Raw genomic sequence first — 24126 nt, 5'->3', positions numbered from 1 at the left:
TGGTGAAAGATCTTAGGAGACATTAAATTGTATGAAACTATCTGTGTGTGGATATTGATATATATATAGAATGAATGATAAATCAATTTATATTGCATCAACAAGGATCCACTTCTGCTTAGCAAATTTTGTCATACCTGGCATAAGCATGTTTCATATTTTGGCTCGACAGTTGTACATTCAGCAGTGTTCCTGCTGATTACTTTGAGTGGGTTTGCAGGTTGAAATCATTTTAATAAGGATATTTATGTTAGAAAGCATTGCAGCTTTCACCATCTTCTCAGGGGATTTACGTAACCATTGGTGCATTGTAGCTTTTTGCTGTTTCCAATGTACGTATGTTCTTGCATATAAGCTGAGTTCAAAACTCAAAAAGGTGCCAAACTAAGGGGTCGCCTGATACGAGCATAACATAACCATGTTAAGTTCTCACTATGAGAGGCTACGATTTGTAGGGTTGGCTTATATGCGAATTTTTATAAACTCATCGTTTTAGTGCCGTTTTTAGGGGGCCAACTTATATGCGGGATCGCAAAATATAAGTAAAACATCCAACTCAATATCACGAACATTGCATTGTCAAATGTCAAAAATGTCATTGTTGCATTATGGCAATACTGTTTCCTGAAATATACAATGTAGAGCTGACAGCTAAGTCTAGCATGATTTTCCATTTTATTATTTCAGAAACCTCAACCAGAATGGCAATCTGCTGCAAGTGATGTTGTAGTAACACTGGGTACTGTTTTTGTGAATGAAGTCATGGAAGATTTGCTCAAAAAACTTCCAGCTGGAATTCTTCCTCATTTCTTTGTTGTTCAGACCCTTGGAAATTTGGCTGTTGCAAATGGTGGGTATAACATTCAGATATAGTTTGTGTGAATCTGTAAGTTACCCAAGCATGCAATGAGGCCAACTGCTTTCTTCACATGGTAGTATAATTTATCAATTGATCATGCTTAATGATTGTTTAAATTTAAAATAAATTTTTACGTTAAAATCTATCATTTTTTCAATGACAAAATTTACAAAATTGGTATTTTTGTGTACACCAAGTACCAACCCACATGAATTGAAAGAAGGGAAAATTCCATCAGAATAAATTACCTGTAACTTTCCTCAATTATTTATTTAAATAAAGGATCTTCTGCCATAGGTATATTTTCATAACTTGCTGAATAGATATAGAGTAGGTTTCATTCCACCTCCTGTACAGCATGGGAGGTTTTTGATAACACATCAACATTATCTTGTTTTAAGCCTTCAAGATGGTTCCTTATCTCAACCATTTGCTGACAAGTTTTATGCCTGTTCTTGGACTTGCAAAACATGACAACATGAGGTTTGTATAAATTAGATTTATTATGAATGCAATATTTTTGACATGGACAGATATATCAATGCTGGTACTGCTTGAATATTGAAAAAAAATTGCTGTTCAAGATATACTGTTTTTGTAAATTATCAGAATTCTGACTTGGCTAATTTTGTAACTGTTCAAAAAAGCAATGAAGGCATTAAAAAAATTTAACAATGACAGTGCGGTAAATGGGGCGACAATGCGGTAATTAAAATATGACATTATCTATAAGTTCCAATAGATAATTTGTAATTCTATAAATTTGTTGTGGGGCTTCGAATATAATAGTCAACCTCTTCACGGGCTCCATCCACCAAAAGTTTGAGAAACGTCTCTTTACTGATTTGTCTGACCGATGTCAGACTTTCGCAAACACTACAGAATCTGAATTTTCTGTACTGATATTAAAATTTTTGGTAAAATAGTACAATGTTATTTAAAAATATCTTTCCACATATTTAGTTTATTTTTTATTGCTTCCGGCATCCTTTTTAATTCGTTTCTACACGTTTAAATTTACCTTTTTGTATTTGTAATAATATTTAGTAAATATATGTATATATATACAATTCTAGATGGGTGTTCGCTAAATGTCTTGGACAATTTGCTGAAGCAATTCTGGAATATGTCATGAATATTGACAAAGCTCCAGATCCAAGTATAACAAGAAATACATTTTCAAATGAAATATTTGGTGCATACAATATTTTGTACAGTGTGTGGATTCTGACAAAGGAGACAAAGGTTATTTGGTATTTTTTTCATTTTCATTGGATAGGATTTTCATCTAGTTCATGATAAATTTGAGTTTATATAGTTACTTGCTTTTACGTTTTGCCCTACTTACAAGTTTTCCATTGATTTGTATTGTATGCAGCTGTATAGTCGTATAAATAGAAAATTGAATTGAAGGTCTCAACCCAAGAGGGCGAAACTTAGAAAAAACTTTCTTCAGAAAAAGGGGAAAACATATATTTTGAACTTTGAAAATCCTTAAGCTTTATATTGAAAAACTTAGGTGAACATTGCTTCAAACTTCAATTACAAAACCAGTTCAAAGAGCATTAATTTCTTTTCATTTTTCCAAATGAAATTTTGAAATTTCAACATTTGTCCTTTATCTTGAAATTATAAAAAATGTAATGATTTCTTATGTACCATCACTTTAAAGTTTAAATGTTCATTTGCTTATAGCAGTGGTCATTAAACTTTTTTGAGCGCGACCCAAATCTGAAATTTATGAATTGAGACATTGGACCAGCTCAAATGTTCGGCCACTTACTCTTGGATCGCCCTTGCTTTGACGACCTTGGCGCGACCAATTTTAGGCATTCCATGGGTTGCGACCCATACTTTAAGAACCACTGACTTATAGAATCCTTCTTTATTTTAGTCTCATCATATTAGGCTTGATTAAATGATGATTTTACTACAAAATAGTATAAAATGCGATCTTAATTCTTTCAGAATGTTTTTTTATGTAAAATTATTATCAAATTTCATATGTACAAATATGTGGCACATGTGAAAGTAATTTACTAAACACAAAATAGATAACAATTCTGAATAATAAGACTCAGAATTCTGTTAATTTTATAAATACAGACATATTTACCCAACTAACGGTCGAGTATTCGGTATGTCATGTGTTTATCAGTTACATATTAATAATCACGTCATATTCTTCTGACAATTTCATCATTATTTATTTCTAATGCCGGACTGAAAATATGTATTTCTTGTTTGGCTACTAAATAGAACAACTATATTTGTTTAGCATCATTTGAAAAATGTATCCTGAAATAATACTATAATCATGTGACAAAATACGTTCGATATAGGATTTCCTACTGAATTTGTAGTTAAGTGTGCTGATAATAAAAGGGTATCATCCAAATCTACTTGTGGGTTAAGCCTTGCTTGCCTCAAGTATAATTAATTTAAAAATTGTCTGCATTTTATTTCTTTCAAAACTTGGAGGTTTTTAGGCTCCTACTGTTTGAATATGACCTGAAATTGGATTGGGTATTGCCATAAACTAAGAAAAACTGAATATCATCTGTTACACCTGCTTGGTGATAATTGTTAAGAAATCCAAAACAAAATTTGTGGGCACAGTGGCTGAGCAGTTAAAAGCGTTAGACTTACGGTACCTAAGATGGCATCACAAGTTGAAATTTCTGGTTCAAATCACAAGTGGATATAATAAATTCACAGCCCCGTTTAGAGCAAAAGGCATATAAATACAACATATAAAAAATGCCACTGCATGTAGAGTTCTCAGCGTATTTCTCTGTCATGGAGTCAAAATAAAATCGGTGATATTCAAAATCCATAATATCTTTTTCAATTTTCTTACAGCTTCGTTGTGCTGTTGTTGATGCTCTTGGTAAAATGACGATGCTGCTGAGTCTTGAAAAATTAGAAGAACAAGCTTCAAAGTTGATGTCGATGCTAGTGTCTCTGTATAGAAGGTTAGAATCATATTAGATACGAGGTATAGAGTTTCATTATCAGTCAGGTAGTGGGTATGAGACATCGGTTTCTGACTCCAAACTCTGATCTATTCGCGTAACGACTCTGACTCTCGATTCCAGTTTGGCACAACTTTATATTCCATTCATAGAAAATTTTTTTTACTCTGTTCCCCATTCAAGAAAGCCGAATCTGACCACCAGGACCTTGTTATATGCAAGCCTTCTTTCAATTATTTTTGAGAATACTCACTAAACCTGATGCTTTTGGGGGTTTGTCGTAATCCAAAATTTAATGTGGCGATTGTGAAATGTACTCAATTTTCAACCCATGCAATAATTTTTACAACCTTTAGTTTTGCTCTCTCAATCAAAATAGGGTATAATAGTTTTAAACAAGCAAGCATTAACAGTAATTGATCATCGGTCTATCATAAACAAACATATATATACTCTTGTGTTCACCAATTTTTCGATAGATGTTTTCATAAATGTTTTCTAATCCAGGCAACCTGGGGACCCATATCCAATCACCAAAGCTATTTGTGATGTGATCACCGCTACATCAGATGCTCAATGTAGAGCTCTGGAATTAAATTTGGAAGGCCTTGTTACTGTTTTACATGGCCATGTAAGTATTTTCCACATTTTTGAACTGAGATTGTCGAAACTTAAATCATAATTTAAAATTTACAATGGTTTGTTTTTTATATTATACAGTTCACATTGACAAAATTTCATCCCACTAAGTGTATGGTAGTGTGTCTTAGTATTTGGTGATAATGTAACTGTAATTACTAGCTAACATGAGGCATTGCAGAGACATCCTGTTTCCTTGTGCACAATATAATCAATCACTGTCTGTTATGTCCTTGTGCAATACGCTTTATTTCCCGTTCATATAATTTGTCAGAAAATAAATGTTTTGTTTCCCTGCTTATATTTTTGAGTTTGGGACTAATGTTTATAAGCCTACCTTGTTATTCACTAGAATAATACATGATTAGGGCAAATTCACTGAGAGTATTTATATCGCACAATAAGATGAGTCTAATAATTGATTCTTTATATGACACTTATTCATGTCTCTCTCGCTCTGAATAAGACCCCATACAAGCAGCCACAGATATCTCACAATAGGTCAGGATGGCGGATCTCAAACTTTTTGTTTTTGTGGCCTCAAATTATCAGAGAAAAAACTCACAGCGCACCTAACACGAAAAAAAAATTGCTGGCTTCAAATAAAACTCAATTTTGTGATCGTCAATGTATATTTTAGGCCGTTTAAAGTTAGTGAACAAAACAGCATAACGTCACAACATTTACACCTATTCATCCAATGAGATATGTGCTGCTGCTGCTGTGAACACATACTTTCAAATATTTAATCATATATTAGTTATGTTTAACACAATTCTGTTAATTTTCGGGACGCATTAGCAAATCGCCCCAATGAGAACCACTGGGTTAGGAGTTATTTATAGATCTTCTTCTACTTTGGGATCTTCTAGATTAGGCAATATTATTACAACTTGGGGGCATGGGATTTTAACCCGAGATGTGTAATCTTCGATGCCAACTTGGTAGAGTCTAACACTTCCATCGTTAGGGTACATCATGAACTCTATGTTACTAAGTTTGATTTATATTTCATTTAGTGGAATAGCTGTTGAATGTATTGATTGGGTACTAGAGGTAAGATCGGGCCCAAAAATTCAAGCCCGACCCGACCCGGGCTCGTGGGTATCAAACCCGACCTGAGCACGACTAATTAACTGGATGCACAGGCCCGAGCCCATAGCAAACAAGAAGTTCTTGAAAGCGAAAGTTTTGCAATGAAAAAATATTTTCGAGGGTCAAAGATTGGGGAAAGGTCCATTGCAGCTTCTTCTCTGTGTTATTCAAATTATTTCTTTTATAACAAGTATTACTTAGTTTAGTATCCACACATAGTTTTAGTATATATTTTTTTTATAAACATATATTTATTTAAAAAAAAGTCAGCGATAGAGAAGCCCAACCGGACCTGAACGTAATGATTGACATTTCAGGCCCAACCTACAGTGATGATTGATATTTCAGGCCCGACCTGACCCGACCCGAATTTCGGGTCGGGCTCGGGCTTCAGATCTTAGCTCTCGAATTTCCCTATTTTAGTTCTACTACGAGTTTGGGGACAGTCTGTGTTAGCCAAGTGAATATACCCCCTGCCCATAGGTTTCAGTCCCTTCACACAACTTGATGTAAAGTAGTCGAACAAAATTAGTTACCTCCATATTTGTACACACACTACTGGAGCAGTTGATTCTATACTTAATTTGTTTCCAGATATGCAGTGGAAGCAATGATGGTATAAATCCTGCTGCAACTAAAAATTATAATGAAGTGTTGAGATGTTTCAGCATTCTTGGTAAGCTTTTAAATATTAAATTCATTATTCAGTTTCATTATTCTTTCTCTTTATTAGCAGGTCTCACAAGTCAACTTGCGCAGTGTAATTGTTCTTGTTGCTGTTAATTGGCATGATAACTGGGTTTGAAGGAACCCTTTGAAATGCTGAGTATAATATTTTCTACACTGCTTTCTGGTATCACGAAATTTATACCAATCACTAATAATCACTCACTTTACGTGCACTATATCTACTCATGCATTATTTATTCCTCATTCACAAAGTACTTGGCATGTATGTATATGGAATTATTTATTGATATAGCATTCCATTATTTGGCGAAAGGTCATGATTAAATATATGATTAGCTGTCTTATCGACTTTCGTGTCCCCCCCAGAATAAATACAGAAAATCTTATCATATCCATTTCTTCTTGGTAAACAATACTTTGGAATTTGACTATAAATATAGGTTATTTAGACTCGTATGTTTTTCTTCAGCATCACAATACAGTGAGGTCTTGGTGAATTTTATGTTGACAAGAGTTGACTCAAAAGATGAAAGAATCAGAATTGGATGTCTCGTTATATTGAGACACTTGATTAATTCTTCATGTAAGTTTTTGTTTTGTTCGATTGGTTGATTGGTTGGTGATCTGAGTTAGAATTCTTATATTGAGGCAATTTTATTTAATATGAATTCTTTGGGTATTCCAGTTTCATGTACTAATAAAAATAACAATTGAATGGCCTAGTGCTGGGGTTGACTGTTATAATAACTGACTCATAACTTTCAGTGTTAGGGAGCCCGTGAAAAGGTTGACTGTTATTTACAAAGCTCCACAATTAATTTATCAAAATAAAAAAAAAATAAAACATTGTTACTTACCAATTTAATGTTTTGAGGAAATTAAAATTACTTCATTCAATCGGATGTAATTGCCGTTGTCAAATTTTATTAATGCTGGTATAACTTCTTTGGACAATTACAAAATTTGGCCAAGTCAGTATTTTAATAATTAAACGAATATATCCCTATGTTTTTCTCACGAACCCCTGGGACTCTGTATGAAGCACTTTGAGAACCTGTGGCTTAGTGGTAAGGTGTTGCAAGTGACTATGTTTGCATTGGAGGTTAAAAATCAAATCTCATTCCCACCAGCTCACCTGGGGTGTATTATTCGGGTAGCCAATTCTGAATCAGAAAGATCCCCTTTTTTCTAATATAGAATAGTTCTTTACCTGGTAGTGACACGGCCTGCTTCGAAGTGGAAGGCACAATCCTATTGGTATAGATCAGGGTGGTCCAAACCCAGGCCCGCGAGCCACATGTGGCCCACAGCGTAATTATCTGTGCCCGCGTCACATTCGGAGAGTATAATCAAAAAACGGCATTTCGTGTTGTTTCGTATTAAAATGAATCAGAAAAACAATTTTTGACATATTGTTACAACACTAATATCACTAAATTGACAAGTGTTATGGCTAGCTGAGGCAACTAGTGAAGTTGAATGAGGTGCTTGGCAGTCTAAATTACTATCTGGCTTTCTATCTTTTTGGTCGGGAATATAAGCTTACAATATAGGCATCATAGAAAACTAAAAATAAAATGCAGATTCTAATAGCCTGAGATGGCTATGTCTGATAACTATGTGTTTGCACGGTAAAAGAGTTTGTTTTGTATTGCACCGTTTACCTATTCTCGGCACTATTGTGGCCCGCGAACAATGCAAAAATAATTTTCTGGCCTGCGGAGCCGGCAACCTTGGACCACCCTGGTATAGATGATATATTTTGTTTTTCAATTTCAGCAATACATATTGAAGAAAGAAAAGATGTGATTGTGATCGGTTTGACCAAAATATTGATTGAAACAAGTAACAAAGTAAAGCAGAACTTAACCAGAGTGAGTGATAATCTCTCATTGAATTGCTTGATATTAATTGGAGTTAATTTTTATTTGGTGTTTTGTATCTTTTCTATTAACAAGACCAATGACAAGATCAGTGAATTGGTTTTGAAAATAACAGGAACGGGGTAGGTTCAGTCGAGCTGGAGCCACTGAACTTTCTGGTAGCTTTGGCTCCAGCTCCATCTTCAAGGGACCAACAAAACGCCACGGCTCCAGCTATCCAGTCCTAGTTTTCATTCTTTAGCAATCCCATTACATAAAAATATTTATGTAACATTTTAGAATAAGTGTTTACATGAGGAATAGATTTCCATGTCATGTTTGAGCAGAATGACCTAATATGATAACATTTTTTAGTTTCATTATGGAAAGGATAAATCAGACATGATAAATTTGGGGAAACAACACATCAATGTTAATGATTGATTAAACTGGGGATAAAAAAAATAATATTTTGGAAGCCCTGCCAGCGTATGGAGAATTTGTCTCTTTTGGTATTCAAACAGTTCAAACCTGTAAAAAATAGTTTCTTTTCAACAACTATCTAAAACTGGACATTTTTTGGACTAGAGGAGATGATTATCAATGAATGTTTGTATTTCTGGATGTCATATGTTTTTTATATAGATGCATACAAAATTTCTTTTTAATGGCTGTTGTACAATGTAATTTTATACACAAATCAGACAGCAATTTTGAAATGTATTTTGCTATATTTTATCATCGGCAGTCTTCGCATATTACATTAATCATATATACACACTGTTTTTTAGCCAAAATTTAATTGAAATCAATTTTCTTAAATAAGTCAACTCTTCCATTTATTAGCTGATATCTGCGATGGCAAGCCATGGATTTTTGCTTCAAGAAGGAGGAGATAAATTTGTTGAATTCATAGCTAAGCAATGTGCTTATCAAGCTTCTGAAAGTGCAACAGGTCAGAATGAATTTATGACAATATTAATTTGAACAAAATTTTTTTTAACGTTGAGACTGATTAGACTGCAGTGGTTCTCAACCTTTTTTCTTTTGTGGCCCACTTTCGTTGCATGAAAATTCCGAGGCCCACTAACTTTCTCATGCAAGAGAAAAACTACAAGAAAAACAAGACTTTTGTTTGCAAAAATAAATACTTCCAGTTTAAAATTAGACTGAAAAGCAGCAGCATCATTCATTGCTACTACAATAAAAATTTGACTATGACACAAATGAAACCAAACATTTCAATAACCGTAGTAATTTTTAGTAGGCTTGTGGCTCACTTGAAAAGACTCTATGGCCTAGCAGTGGGCCATGGCCCACTGGTTGAGAACCAGTGGATTAGAGGCATGGTGCACATGACTTTCTGAGTTACTAATTTTTCGTTTTTGTCATTGTCATTTTAAAAAATTGAAATCTCAACAGTAAGATCAAAAAGGCTTTCATAGAAATTTTAAAAAGTAATAATAAAGAGCCTGTCAAATCAGTGTTGATCTTAACTTTTCTTCAAATTTCCAAATTCAAACTTGTTAAATATTGACTTCTCTGTTAAACGCGGTTTAATTTAGAAAATATATTTGGTATTTAATATTCAGAAACATTATAGTAGAATATACTGTTTTAGCCATCCTTATTCCAAAAGACTTCTTGTTGATGATTTTTGTGATAGAATAATAATCATAAAAAAAATTGGAGGACTTTGTTTTCTTACAAATAATTTTTAACCCATTAGGATTAGGATAACTTGAAAATCCATAAACTTTGTTTTATTTTAACCTAGGTGGTAATGGTCAGATTGTAGAAAAAGAAACGGTCAATGATGTTACTCTTCAAGCGATGTGTGACAATGTTTTGTACTTGATGACAACAACTATTGATGGAATGGATACTGTGTGTACAACTTGTTTACATTCAAACATAAATGCATGTCCATGTCGCAAACTATTGTTTGTAGGCAATATTCAATGTGATACGTCATGTTGCCTAGGTCTACATTATAACCACTAAGCCAGATTGTATTAAAGTAATGTTTGTTAGTATGTAATTCATAGCCCCTGACATTGCAATATTGTATAACAACAAACGGCCCTATTCTTATGAAGCGGTGTTTATTATCTTATCAATGGACAAATCTCTGAACAATGCCATGTATGCATTTACATTTTGAACGCTTGGTGGTAATCTGTGTTATCTCTTGTGGGATCGCAGTAATGAAAATCATTACATTTATTGCTAACTCAATTCTGAGTCCAGAGTTATCCCATATTAAGATCCAAATTGACAAAGTTTTGTTTGGCGTTTCTCGCTATTATTAGAGACGTGGCCAGAGTCATAATTCTCTTTAAATTTGAAGCTCGAAAGGCTTTTTTATTTGAATTAAATTCCCTGTATTGAAAATGCAATTTATACGTCACTACTCATCTTTGATACAATTTTTGAATTTCAGGTTTTGTGGCCGTTTTTGTTTGAATTTCTAAAAACTGAAGAAATGACATCAGCAGTTGGTGTCATATGTCGTTGCTTATCTTACATTGCGAAAACGAAAAGAGAAAATCATGCCAAAGATTATCTTATCAATTTCAATGAAACAGGTTGGTATATTCTTTTAGGCTACATAAATTGTTTTAAATCATTTTTAATGCTTTTCTAGTTGCAATATCATACATAATTGTAGTTTATGTAGAACGTAATACCCAGTATTTTGTGGAAATAAAAAGTATTCTTCTGGCGCATTGATTCTTCATTAACCTAATGAACAATATTTTATCTAAAAAATGAAATTATTTGGCACGCCGGCAGTTCAATTTTTATGAAAATCGAACATTTTTCATCATTTAATTCCCCCAAGTAAAAATGAAAGGTATTATTTTAAATTGAAATAGAGAATAAAAAATACATTTCGCTTTTAATTTGTGGTGAAAGGTGTACTAGTATCTAAGTAGGATTAACCAAAATAGTTTGGTCTGACTTTCATAACCTAAACTGTATTAAAAGTTTATTTTTTTTATTAAATTTTTTTTTTGCAAATACTTACATGGTTCCACCGTTTTTCCACAGTAAATGTTCCGTCTTCATTTGCAATATTTGTTCGTCTTCTTGTCTTGCTGTCTCAACCCAGACAATCTCGGTGTCTTGCCGATTATCTTCTTGATCTCCTTGTCAACCTTGGACCGATTATTCATCACAAATTGACGGAATTATGGGATTCGATGATACCTGAAATTAAGAAATTTCTTGAGGGTCAGTGATTTACATAGGCATAATGCGTGGTTGTGATCACGGGTTGCAGAATAATTTAATGCAGGGTGACCCATAAATTTTGTATTTTCCTTTTCGAAATTGAATTTATGCACCACTTTGTAACACTTTAATGTATTAATGTACCAAAAGCTTTACTTATCTGGGACGCTTAGCACAAAAGTTATGTTTCAAATGACTATTGAATACTGAGTATTGGGCGCTCCAGAAGTGTGTGTACAAATATGGAGGTAACTAATTTTGTTCGCCAAATTTTATATCAAGTTGTGTAAAGGAACTGAAACCTATGGGCAGGGGGATATTCACTTGGCTAACACAGATAGTCCCAAACTAAATAAAATAAAAAAAATCGGAATAAAGTTATGGCCTAACCTGGTACACACACTACGGGAGTACAGAGTATTGAGTATAATCCGAATTGGGTAATATTTACACAAGACAGTTTGAAAAATTGAATTGGGTTATGCAGAATAGTTAAAGGAACAATGTACTTGATTGATATTCAATCTTTACGTGTTTATATGAAGTTTATTTTATGTCAGGCCATCAAATTTCAAATGCTCATGATGGTGAGTTTTCAAATGGAAATAATTATTTTAGAAATCCAATTAATTTTTAAAATCATATATTTGCAAATATGCTAATTTTGTTTCAAATACTCTTAATACTAATTTGGATATCTGGTTGTGCTCAAAATCGAGATGTATGCGTTATATGTTTATAGCTGATCATATCAATCATACTCAATGAACAAGATTAGGGATGATTCCATAATGTTCGAATCAAGAAATTTTCTATTGACAATTATCAATTAAATATTTCAAAAAAGACTTTTTTGCTTGCTTGAATTGATAGAAGCCTCTTGAGCACTCTAAGCCTCTTGAGCACTCTGCACAGATGATCAATACTGTGCGGGATAGCTATTTAAGATAAGATTGCTGGACAATGCAGTTCCAGTTTTTTTCAAGTCCAAGTCTTACTGAGGTCCTTCACAAACTGTTCCTATTGAAGTTGGACTTGTGGTTCAATGTTTTACCATATAGTTTTCCTAATTTATCTGCATTCTTTTCCTTGCGATAAATAAGCAATTCTTGTTTTGGCGCTAAGCAGCAGCAGAATTCTCAATGACAGACAATTTTAAATTATCGGGTTAGGGTGTTGATTCGGAGCATATATTGCATGAAAAATGACATGTAGAAAGATGATTTGTGGTCACCATAAAAGTAATTGTAACTAATGTTTTCATTTTCTCTTAAGATGCCGTTGCCAGTGGAATGTGGTCGCAAAGAGGCTGGGAGGAGCAAATATTCCAGGTATACTTCTAAAATTATTTTTGTCCTTATGTGTTTATGTTTTGTCTCTATGTAGTGTATATTATACTAAAATCATTTGATCAAGCGTCATTTGTTGAGTTTTCAACCTCATCATTTAGTTCAATAATTGAAATACTAGGGCCAAGCTGAATTTCGCTGTTGCTCAAATTATCTTGACTAGATTAATCATTGAGAAATGCATTTTTGAGGTGTCTCTCACAGGTTTTACTTCTTCAATTTTTTTATTTTGTTCTCAGCTGTTATCAAGCAGTATTGAAGCAGTAGCTGATGAAGAATGGACTTGCTTATTGGGAGTTGAGCTTGCAAACCAGTGGTCATTGTATAATCAAATGCCACAACATAAGGTCAGTTTGAATGGTTTGTTCTGTTATATCGTTGTGTTGGATGAATTAGTTAGAAAAAAAAGAAAAGTGTCAAATGTTCTATGGTATACAATTAACACATCATATCCTCATGTGATGCGTCACTTTTTAACGAACTTCAAGGATAATAACATAAGCCCAACTGACCCTCGTCAATTGCACTTTAATTATTGATTTAACTGTTTTTTAAATTGTTGAATTTTTCTTGTATGACAAAAAAAGAAAATTGGGATTTGTTTCTTTGTCAACTTTACTTGGTTTGAACTCCACTTTTAAAATGTAAAATAAGGGCATTTTTCTGTATCATACATAATAATTTTTCGTAGATCGACTCGCTTTTCAGAATCTCAAGACTCGCTAGCTGTTACGGTATAACTTGGCAATTAGAAATTTTCAGAATCCCCTCCTTTAAAAATTCCTGGCCACGCGCCCCTGACCATGCCCACAATATTATTGAAGACTTTATTATATTTACTAAATTTTATATTATTGATTTTAGAATTTCTCATTCAAATGCATGGGTGTGTTGCTACGTCTGTCTACAAACAAAGAATTTGTTGAAGTGTCTTTGACTTCATTGTTTCAATCTATAAAGCAATCTGAATTAGCTGAAAGAGAGGTACAAGTTTTTATCATTCAATACATTGTTTCTTATCTTATGTACAAATTTAGCCAAATTTAAATGAAAATTGAATGAATTCAAATAGGTGATTTGTTGAGAATTCAAGTAAATTCTTTCTTTTCAAAGTTTTGAATATATAATGATAATATATAATATTAAATGAACAAAAATTAAAAGGGGAAAATATCTTAAAAAGTTTTTTCTTGTGACTTATCATGCAGAAAAATGTTTTAAATAGAGATACAAATCTTGTTAATTGAAATAACTTTTAAATTCAGGGTGCAGGAATTTGTCTTGGATATGCTGCATCATCACATCTAGACCTGACATTGTCAAAACTGAGTTCATATGTCAAAAATCAAGTAATGAAGAAGGATAGCTCATTTTTGAGTGGATTTTTCAAGGTATTATTTTTTTTGAGTACATGTCCACATCCTCTCAAAGATTCATACAAGGAATGTGCAACCTTTAATACAGGAAGGCCAGATACAAATAGCTCAGTGAACCCCTGGCCCGCACCTTTGTTTAACATAGGCTTTCTAGTAGTTGCACACACAGAAATTTTGGTTATTGATTTTATGACATGCGTTGTTCACTTCGCACAAGTTAGGGCTTTGCAATGCTGTTAGGGCATTGCAACATCATAGCCACAGACAATCAATTGGACTTGGGTATAGGGTTTGCAATGCAATGGATTGGAATTACTTGCACGTATCAGATTGAATTGAATTAAAAACTTATTTTACCGCACATCATTCAAAATTGGCACTTCTCTGCAGGCCGCACAATTTTTTCCGTGTGTGCCTTATTTGGTTTGCGGGTTGCAGTTTGCACACACCTGATTTCTACTAATCAGTGTCAATTTTTTCACATTTAGAGTGATAAAGCAATACAAGAGTCTGAATGGTTGAAAGGAACTGCAGGATTATGTTGTGGATATGCTGCTTACTATGCTCCACCTGAACTTGTTCCATCTCGTGTCGATGCAGTCATTGTGAAATTGCTTCTACCTATGTTCAAAGGAATAAAGGTACATTTTTTACAAACATTATGAAGTATGAATATTGAGTATGCAAATTTTTGAGCAAAAAATTTTATCCTAAATTTGTGATCTTTTTATCCAGAAGGAAAAACTCTCAGACAGTTTTAAATCTTAGCAATTAAAATCACACTGTTTGATGAAAATTTTTCTATATAACTCTCATACAAACCTAATCTACCTAATCTAATCTAGTAGGATAGGATTTACATATTTATTCCAGGGGCAAGGAAAGCTGATAAGATGACTCAATCAAATGGCGAACCACGACATCTCGTCGGAAGCATGGACTTGAAAGAAGCCGTAACCAAGCAGCGGTTACGTGAACCACCCTACGGCGGCGAGGAGTTCCAGCAATCCTCTTGCACATAACCATCCCTGCATGGGATTCACACCCTACTGCGGCGAGGAGTCCCAGCAATCCTCTCGCACATAACCATCCTTGCATGGGATTTACACCCTACGGCGGCGAGGAGTCCCAGCAATCCTCTCGCACATAACCTTCTCTGCATGGGATTTAAACCTGCAAACCCACAAGAGGTAATCATAGGTGCGGTGGCGAGCCTAATCCTAACGCTTAGCACGATGCGTCACACCGCTGAGTAATCTGTTTGTCAATATATGGTACTTGGTTTTAGGATGCAGGAGTGAAAGAAAATCTAGTGTATGCTGTGGAATTGGTGGCTTGTGCTGTTCATCCAAATCACATGACAAATCACCCCGTTCATCAAGCTGCACCACCATCTGAAAGACAAATGCCCAGCAAAGACAAAAAGAAACAAGCCCTACCATCGAGAGGAGAACTGCTAAGTCATCTCCAAGCATATTTGAAAGAAGATGGATTGGAAAGACCAAGCTCTGTTAAAGCTGCTGTTTTGTCGGCTATAACAGAACTAGTGTATCCTTTTATTCATGAGAATATATAAGCAGTCAACGGTCAAATGACCACATGTCACAACTTTTTACATTGCAAAATTCGAAGGAAACTTATGATTTGAGGAAAAATAAGAAGTTTTTTTAGAAACAGTTCCACCTTCAAGCACCAAAAAATCAGCGGTTTTGTCTCAACAGCAGTATTTTAGCAAATTGATATAGAGGCCCAAATTGGATCCAAAAATGTGATTTAATTTTAGATTTTTTGAGCATAAAAATGCATTTTGTTTTTTTTAGTCACTTCTTAGAATGAAACCTAAAATGCCGGAGGAAAAATATTCCTTGGCTTGGTTCACTACTCTTTGACTTTTTCATATGACTCATTCGAAATTAATTAGTTCCTAATTCCATCCTTTTTGTTCAGTTGTGGAAGTAACTCAGATAAAAGGTATTTTCATGCTTTATTTGGATTCAACATAAACACATCGTAATAATTAAGGCATCTTGACATATTGAATTTTCTATTATTCCTAAGTATATTCATATAATGAATATGAACTGGCTATTGCACAATCAAGCAGGTCCTCGAGACATGACTAAATGAGCTTCACCTTATATTAGCAAATGTTTAGTCTAAAGAATTATCTTCATTTTTCTTTAAATTTCTTGACTCAATCAACTTGATAACAGTAAGCTGGATCCATTGTTGAATGATGCTGATTTGTTTCAGTTGATTAAAATATGCTCGGAATATGTGATTAAACTACCAGATATTCCACAAAATAGAGAGGAGGCTGCATGGCCAGTACCACAGAAGGTGAAAGCTGATTTAAATGTCACTTGAAATCATTTATTATGATAGAACTACTTCATCATTTGTTGAAATTTTGTTTTTGTCTACATCATGTAAGTCAGTACAGTAATATACATTTTTGAAAACTTTTTTGCATAACTAGTCGTGAATAACAAGTGATAGAATGGAATCATGATCTTGTTTTTTGAGATATTCAGTGAAAACTCCAATTAGGGCTGGTAATGATATTGGACAGTTGATGGTCTCAATTAAAATTTTGTAATTTTATCTCTATCACCTGCAATTTAAAAGTTATCAGTATATTAATATCTTGGGGAAAAAATGTATGAAACCCAAAAAGTACGACAATGCTGGTAATCTGAACACTGCAATGAAATATCTTGTGCAGCATCTAACCTTGAATCCATAAAAATATATTACAAAGGTTATTGAAATTATTATTGTTGGCATATAAGCATATTAATGTATTTGTAAATCAATCTCTGATACTTTAATTTACAACTATGGCAGTTAGCTGGTCAATTTTGTCTGGTTAACAGTCAAAGCGTTTTGGCCAAGTTATTTTTTTATGTCAAAGTCCATTATCTGAGGCAATAGCGTTTCGGGTGGAACCATATTTATGAATAAAAGACAATAAAAAAACTCAACTCAGATAAAAAAAATCAACCTATTAATTAGGCCTGTTTATTCAGACCTTACAAGCAAAATACTATCAATTTGTACCAAATTAGGATTTCCAAAATTTTCACCTGCTTACCTGCAACTGAATAATAAGTACCGTACTGGTTACAGCAATTGTTGCTATTTTTGAAGATCAGAATCAAATTTTTGATTTGTGCTGTGAGTTTTCTGAGCCACTAAGGATAGCTATTTTATTCTTGTATTTTATTCTTATAATTTTATAAACCACGCAAGTGGATAAGTGAGCACACAAATATAAGAGCATAGACGAAGTCTTTGGTTGCACAATACTTCAACTGACTACATAGCAATTGAGATATACAAAATGTTTATTACAGCTTCTTCAGGAACAATGTAATGTTGGACTTCATTCTGTGCTCAGAGAGATAATAGTAAAATGCCCAACACCAAATGGATTGGATTCCGTCTTCAAGGTAACTTGAGATTAGAATTCACTGTGAAATTATGAATTACTCTTCATGTTACAAAAATTCTTGGTTCAAATGATAATTGTTCTTGCTGGCATTAAACAGTGGCAATTGAATGGTGTAATTGCCTTTTTTCTTAATTTGATGCTAATTTGTCCTGTTTCAAAGGTAAATTTTTATGTCATAATTTTGTACTTGGATGATAATAATTGGATGATTGTTGCTTTGCTTTAATGTTTCAGTATTTGCATACATGTAATTACATTGATTACTCTGATTTACAGAGCAAAACTTGGTTTATTTCACAACTTGGCTCCTTTTTTGAGCAATTGAATGTTTTATATGGTACATTGAATTGCCAGTTTTGGGTTGTCCATTGTGATATTTGATTATAGAACTCAATTTGGCTTAAGTATATTTTGAAATTCAACCAACAAAAAGGATAATAGCCATCAGTCATATCTTTTTATAGTTTGAGTACTTTTTTGTGTTACATCTTATGATACATTAGATTTTTTATAACCTTCAGCATCTTCACAACTGGTTGACTTCAGAGCATGCCCACGAGAGAGAAAGAGGGTTACGTGTTGCATCTCAAGTCTTTGATGTTTATTTTGATGCCTTTGTGGTTACTAAGGTAACACTTATCATTGTATTTTGCTTGTTGTTGATTCGATGTGTATTTCAAAGAATAGCATAATCTCATTCGACAAGATAGTAAAAGTATTCATAAGTTTTTGTTAGATTATTGTTGTTGTTTTGCTGTTTTTGAAAGTTATGTCTTGTTTTGTTTGGTGAAGATATATTTATTTTTCGATGACAAAAACTGTTCAAAATGTCCAAAAAACTAAGTCTTAACAAGTTCAAAATTTGATGTATACAAATAAGATCCATAAAAGAAATTCAGATACTTGTGTTTTTTGTAGAATCTAGCATTTTTTCCATGAAATAAGGGTTTAATCGTATTGCATTCCTGATTTTGGTTTGTATCGTGAATTTGTTATACAATTGGTCTCTTTGGAAATACTTTATATCTGAATTAACAATAGTAGTAAATTTTAGCATCTAATAATTGGATATGAAAATGATTAACAAAGTAATGATATGTGTGACAGTTGAAATTTGTCGTATAATTGAACCCAGCACTTTAATTGTTTTTAAAAAGAACTTAAAATGCGAGAAAATCTGAAAAAAATTTAGATTTGTGTATTTAGTATTGAAATACATCTCATTTCTTTTGGTGCAGTTTAGCTAATAATTGGCTAGACTATACCAAAATAAATCTTATGTATTTCAATACCAAAATATTATATTTCAATGTTGGTCTGTCATAGGAAATTATGTATTTCAGTCTAACACCTCTCTGAATACAATGGGTGTTTTGATGTCTCGAGTGATTGCAAGATGTTGCGATCCTGTACCTGATTTGAGAAAAGATGCTGTTGAATGTGTCAAACAATTGCTCAAGATTCAGAATAAATATAATGGTAAGTTACGATGAAATTTGAGGCAAATTAGGCATTTCTAATATGGGGGTCAAATTGACGTTTTGCTGTGAAAGATGATGCTGTGAACAACATCAATTTTAACATCATTGCAACAATGGAATTAAGTAATAAAATACAAGACGTAATTAAATTTTCTGAATTTTTGTCATGCTATACAATATATGTCTATACCAATTGTCTGTTTTGGGGCAGTGGAGTCAATAAAAATTTGCACTCATGAACTCGACTCCAAACTCTGAGCAATTTAAGAAATGACCCCACTTGGTTTGACAAAAATTTTGATTGTGGCTCCCAACTCCTGGTTATGAAAATTTGACCATGAATCACTCAAAGAAAATCAGTTTTGATGATAAAAATTTTGGTGTAAAAAACTTTGGGCATGTTCCTTAATGATTTTTGAGACTTTGTCAGAAAGTTCAACTTAAATGATCATCATTTAAAGTTTGAAATTTTAATTCTGAACAATTCAAAATATTGATTCAGGGAGTTTAAAAAACGACACTGAATGTATATTAAATTCAGCTGACTATAAAATGCAAGTAAATTATGCTGTCTTTGATATTTCTCAGGAGCTAAAGCTGGTAGCAACGATGATGCAATTGAAACTCTGGGAAATCTTGCTGAAAGATTACAATCAACTGAACCAAACGAAATGTATCAAACAATGAGAGATATAGCAAAAGTAATATTTCATTATCAAGTTTTTTCAATTGGGCGGCTGTATATTAATAAAGTCCTACAAAAACATCTTTATAGACACATTAGGCAGTCAAGTTTATATTGAAGGAAATTATATAACAGCATATATTCAAATCTTGGCTCCCATATCACTTGTAATCATTTGCACAATGGCATATGTATGACCTGTGGAAAAAGTTGAGTTTTTACACTAAAGCAACTGGTGTGTCCAACATAATTGGAATAACCAGACAAATTTTTAATGGTTGATTCTTTGATACTTCCGTGGTATGTGTACCAGGTTAAGGTTAGGTCATAATTTTATTCCAATTTTTCTTATTTTAGTTCTATTGCGAGTTCGGGACGAGCCAAGTAACTCCTGTAGTATTTGTATCTGAAATTATGGTCTAACTCTAACCGGGTACACATGCCACGTTCCAGCGTCCGCCATCTTGGTTCACATACTACGAGAGTACCAATTCTTTTTGTTCCTGTTAAAATTATCTTGTCATATTCTGAAAAGATTATGAAAAAATTGAAGTATTGAAAAAGTTGGAAGAACTTATTACATACAAAGCCACCGATGCCACTTAAATGCCAGTAGATAGTGGTTGACACAAAACTTCCAAGTTTTTCATTGTTTTTTATTTTCAGGTTATCATGACCAAAATGCCCAATGAGTTGACATATTTTGTTGATGGTTCTCTAACAACTGCACTGATGAATTGTCTGTTGGATCCTCATCCTAGCTGTGCTAATGGAGCTTGCTTGACTCTTCATCATATATTCAAAACAAGAGGAACAGGTTTTGGAAAACAGGTATCTTGATTGGTATATATGATATTCTAATAGCTCAATTTACATTTTGTTTAATCAATCCAAATTTAGTTATATTACAGCAAGTAGTTTTTGAATATATCTATAGTTAAATATTAATATTACAGGGTGACTAGGAACGAAACCCACAAATTTCCCAATTATGTCTACGTAACAAAAAATTTTTAAATTCTGGTTGTGTATGACTGTATGTTGTGAAGTTCTGAAGTTTCACTATTTTAGGAAGCTTACACATGGGTTCGCTCTACGTCTCTCTAGTATGTTTTGTATGACCTGTGTTCTGTTTTTGGGTCAACTCGTAATTATTCACTAAGTATTCTAATTAAGATCATCTGATATAGCCTTAAAAAAATTTACATCATTTTTTTAAAATGTATCCAAAGTAAAGAATTAATGAATTGTTGTATTCTGAATACTTTATGGTTTTATTTTGTTGTTGTCAATACATCTACAGCTAACGCTGATTCAAATTGTTCAGTTGTGGCAACCAGGTTTGTTAAAATTCGAAATAGAATCAACCTCAACTGTTTAAAACCAATTGTGCTTGCTAAAGTAATGTTAATTACTTATATCTTTGTGGTTTACTTTTTTAATTAGGTAAATCAAATAGTGGAAACTATTCAGACGACATTAAAATCAGTGACAGATGGGACAACTAGAGTTGGAATTTTAAAACTTATGTCCCTGCTTACGGCTCATCATTTACAAGCAACATTGAACTCACTCTTGTCGAACCCACTTCCTTACACTGAGTAAGTATCTCTGTCAATTCAAATTGGAGTAAAACTTCAGAGGCAACAAAATGTTATTGAGAGACAAATTGCCATCTGTTTGGCTGTAGTAACTACAAAAAAAATGTCAGATTTAGAAGCACTTTTTTATCCAATGAGATGAAATCCGATCTAGGTATATTAGATCTAAACCATTATCTTAAACCTTTATTTTGTTGAAAATTGAAATTATATAGTTTTCTGTTAGAACCAGGAAAAGCCATTTAATTCAGCTTTGGCAAACTTATAATAAAAGTAATAAAAATTAAAAATACAGACTGCAAGGATTCATGAATTGTAAACGTTTTTTTGGGTAATACTTACATTAATAATTTTCAAATTTGAAATTTATTTTGAAATGTTAAATACCAAACTATACTAAAATTAGCATCCCATGTTAGAATTGAGGATTAGGCGCACTTAAATATTTTTTTACCTCAAACTGCCTTGTTTCAACTGACTATGACAGGGGTGAGCAAGGTATTTAAACCAGGGGCCAAAAATTTTGCCCACCTAGACTGGCGGCCATTTAAGTATAACGTAAACAGTTACATTCTATGAACAATATTTACAGTGTTACAAAAGCAAAAGTGGAAAACAATGAGCCTTATAACAAAACTAAACCTAATCGCAATTTCAACAAAAATTATTTTTAGCTAAAACATCAAAATTTGGTTTTAGTTTGGTTGTCGCAGTATCAGGCGGGCCAGATTGAATTACCCAAGAGCCGGATTTGGCCCGCGGGCTGTAGTTTGCCCATGTCAAGACTATGATGTCTTTAATCTCATTCAGTAATTTGTTTAAGAACTGTTATATTTGATTTATTTCTGTTGATTTAAACTTGATTATTTACTTCAAAACTGATTTTACATTCATTTTATCATTGAACAATTCTTTTTGTATATGAAGATTTTATTGAATAACTGGAAATAAAAAGCTAACCATTTTATTCCTGTTTCAGGCAAATTGTTGCTTGTTGGAGAGCATTAGGATCTGATGATAATCTGTGTGAACCTGTCACTGAATATTTGTTGAATCTGTTGAGCAAGGGTCTTCCATATGATGAAAAACATAAAGGATTCATGAAGAAATCAAAAGAATTCACAAGAACGGCAACCACTCAGTTGATTGCTGTGAGTACCTGTGTTGAGGGAATGCTTTTATCAGTATAGATCTGCTATACACATGAAGAAAAAAAAATATAAAACTACAAAAGTCACAATGATAAAATTGTGTTTTACTAGGATTGTGTAATCCATTGTTATGGGTTACTGGTGACCACTGCCTCAATTTGGCTGTGGAATCAACGGCTTCTGTGCCATCAGTACGAAAAGCTTTTGCAGGACAACTTTTTATTCAAGAAATCCATGTAAAATTCACTACCTCATCACCACTCATGAACATAACTATTTTCATTCTCTCGCCAATCGATACTTTCTAACACGTAATGCACTGTTATGGTTATATATAGTTTCAGCAGTTGCTCATGATTTTACATACTCACTCAGTCTCTTTCACCTCTGAGTGAGTGCTCTTGAATTTCTCTATATTTTTCAAATTACAATTATTATTACCTTTTTAAGGCATCTTGCGCCCTTCGTGAAGTGTTAGAGGCATCATCTAATGATAATGGTAAAGATAAAGTAGTGAAAAAAAATTCAAAATCAGGAAGTATTTTCCAAAGAACAGTTGCTGTATGTCTGATCAGAGTTGGGTCTATGAGAGCTGTTGGTCCTCCACCAAAAGTTGAAGTAAACCCTTTTCGGTAAGTCAACATACACATACATGTAGTGACAGGATTCGGAATCTTAATAACAGGTTCTCTAATGTATTGAACACACTAACAACAGGTTCACTCATTTTAGAAAATGTGCATATACCTTAGAAACGTCATATATAATGCTAGTCATTAGCTGCTATTGTCTAACTCTAACATTTAAATCAAGAATGGGTAGCTGATTGCCCAACATTGCAAAAATGGCTGAACTTGTGTGTACTCGGCCTTAATCCCAACAATGCAATCGACACTCTCGAAGTATGTGTACCAAAATGACGGACACCGGAACGTAGTATGTGTACCAGGTTAAGAGTAGGCCATAATTTTATTCCAATTTTCCTTATTTTAGTTGTATTACGAGTTTGGGGACTAGTCAAATGACTCCCGTAATATTTGTACCTGAAATTATAGCCTAACCCTAACCTGGTACACATACTACGTTCCGGGTATCCACCATCTTGGTTCACATACTACGGGAGTACCCCGCAATCATGCTCCATTGAGTTGTTCCCAGAGAGTGAGTACTGTTACTTGCATGCTGGGGAGTCTGATTGAAGGCTGATAAAAATTTCGGCTCGACTCCAGCTCAGAGATTTCAAATCAAGTTTTGATAATAAAAACTTCTTCAAATGCAACCTTCATTGATAAATGCTCTATTTTGAGTTTCTATGGAAAATTTTATATTTAAATATCTCTAACAAAAATGAGAAATCCAGACTCTGTGAAAAACAAAATCTCGACTCCTGCTCCCGATTTTTGAGAAGTTCAAATTTACAAATTTAATTCTAATTAAAACATACGAAACTTTGACTCTGTATATCTACCACCTAATTATTAGCATTCCTTTTTCATAGTTAATAAATATCTTTTTCCGTTTTCTAGGCAGGCAATAGATTCACTTTATTGCCTGATAGCTGCTACATGTGGGAGAGACATCAGTCAATTTTTTGTGGAAAAAATGATGTGGAACAACTTTGAATCAGAAGATGAAGAAAAGTTTTATGAGGCAATATCAACATTTGCGAGGT

The 24126-nt window shown here is 33.3% G+C and overlaps 1 protein-coding gene across 1 annotated transcript in view; it reads left to right on the top strand.

Annotated features, from left to right (window-relative positions):
* LOC120344271 (maestro heat-like repeat-containing protein family member 1) overlaps nt 1-24126 on the top strand; it is an 84594-nt gene that overhangs the window by 2142 nt on the left and 58326 nt on the right. The window contains exons 4-31 of the mRNA XM_039413403.2: nt 688-850; nt 1261-1342; nt 1936-2104; nt 3722-3834; nt 4342-4465; nt 6163-6244; nt 6728-6841; nt 8038-8132; nt 8967-9075; nt 9898-10007; nt 10564-10708; nt 11175-11357; nt 12633-12688; nt 12946-13053; nt 13571-13690; nt 13972-14097; nt 14571-14723; nt 15371-15630; nt 16296-16422; nt 17439-17534; nt 18058-18165; nt 18880-19015; nt 19606-19718; nt 20369-20533; nt 21149-21303; nt 22283-22454; nt 22905-23086; nt 23981-24124. Coding sequence (XP_039269337.2) covers nt 688-850; nt 1261-1342; nt 1936-2104; nt 3722-3834; nt 4342-4465; nt 6163-6244; nt 6728-6841; nt 8038-8132; nt 8967-9075; nt 9898-10007; nt 10564-10708; nt 11175-11357; nt 12633-12688; nt 12946-13053; nt 13571-13690; nt 13972-14097; nt 14571-14723; nt 15371-15630; nt 16296-16422; nt 17439-17534; nt 18058-18165; nt 18880-19015; nt 19606-19718; nt 20369-20533; nt 21149-21303; nt 22283-22454; nt 22905-23086; nt 23981-24124 — 3710 coding nt within the window. The remainder of the gene's footprint in view (nt 1-687; nt 851-1260; nt 1343-1935; nt 2105-3721; nt 3835-4341; nt 4466-6162; nt 6245-6727; nt 6842-8037; nt 8133-8966; nt 9076-9897; nt 10008-10563; nt 10709-11174; nt 11358-12632; nt 12689-12945; nt 13054-13570; nt 13691-13971; nt 14098-14570; nt 14724-15370; nt 15631-16295; nt 16423-17438; nt 17535-18057; nt 18166-18879; nt 19016-19605; nt 19719-20368; nt 20534-21148; nt 21304-22282; nt 22455-22904; nt 23087-23980; nt 24125-24126) is intronic.

This window comes from Styela clava, chromosome 5, assembly GCF_964204865.1.
Source record: "Styela clava chromosome 5, kaStyClav1.hap1.2, whole genome shotgun sequence".
NCBI lineage: Eukaryota > Metazoa > Chordata > Ascidiacea > Stolidobranchia > Styelidae > Styela > Styela clava.
This window is presented reverse-complemented; position numbering and strand designations above follow the sequence as displayed.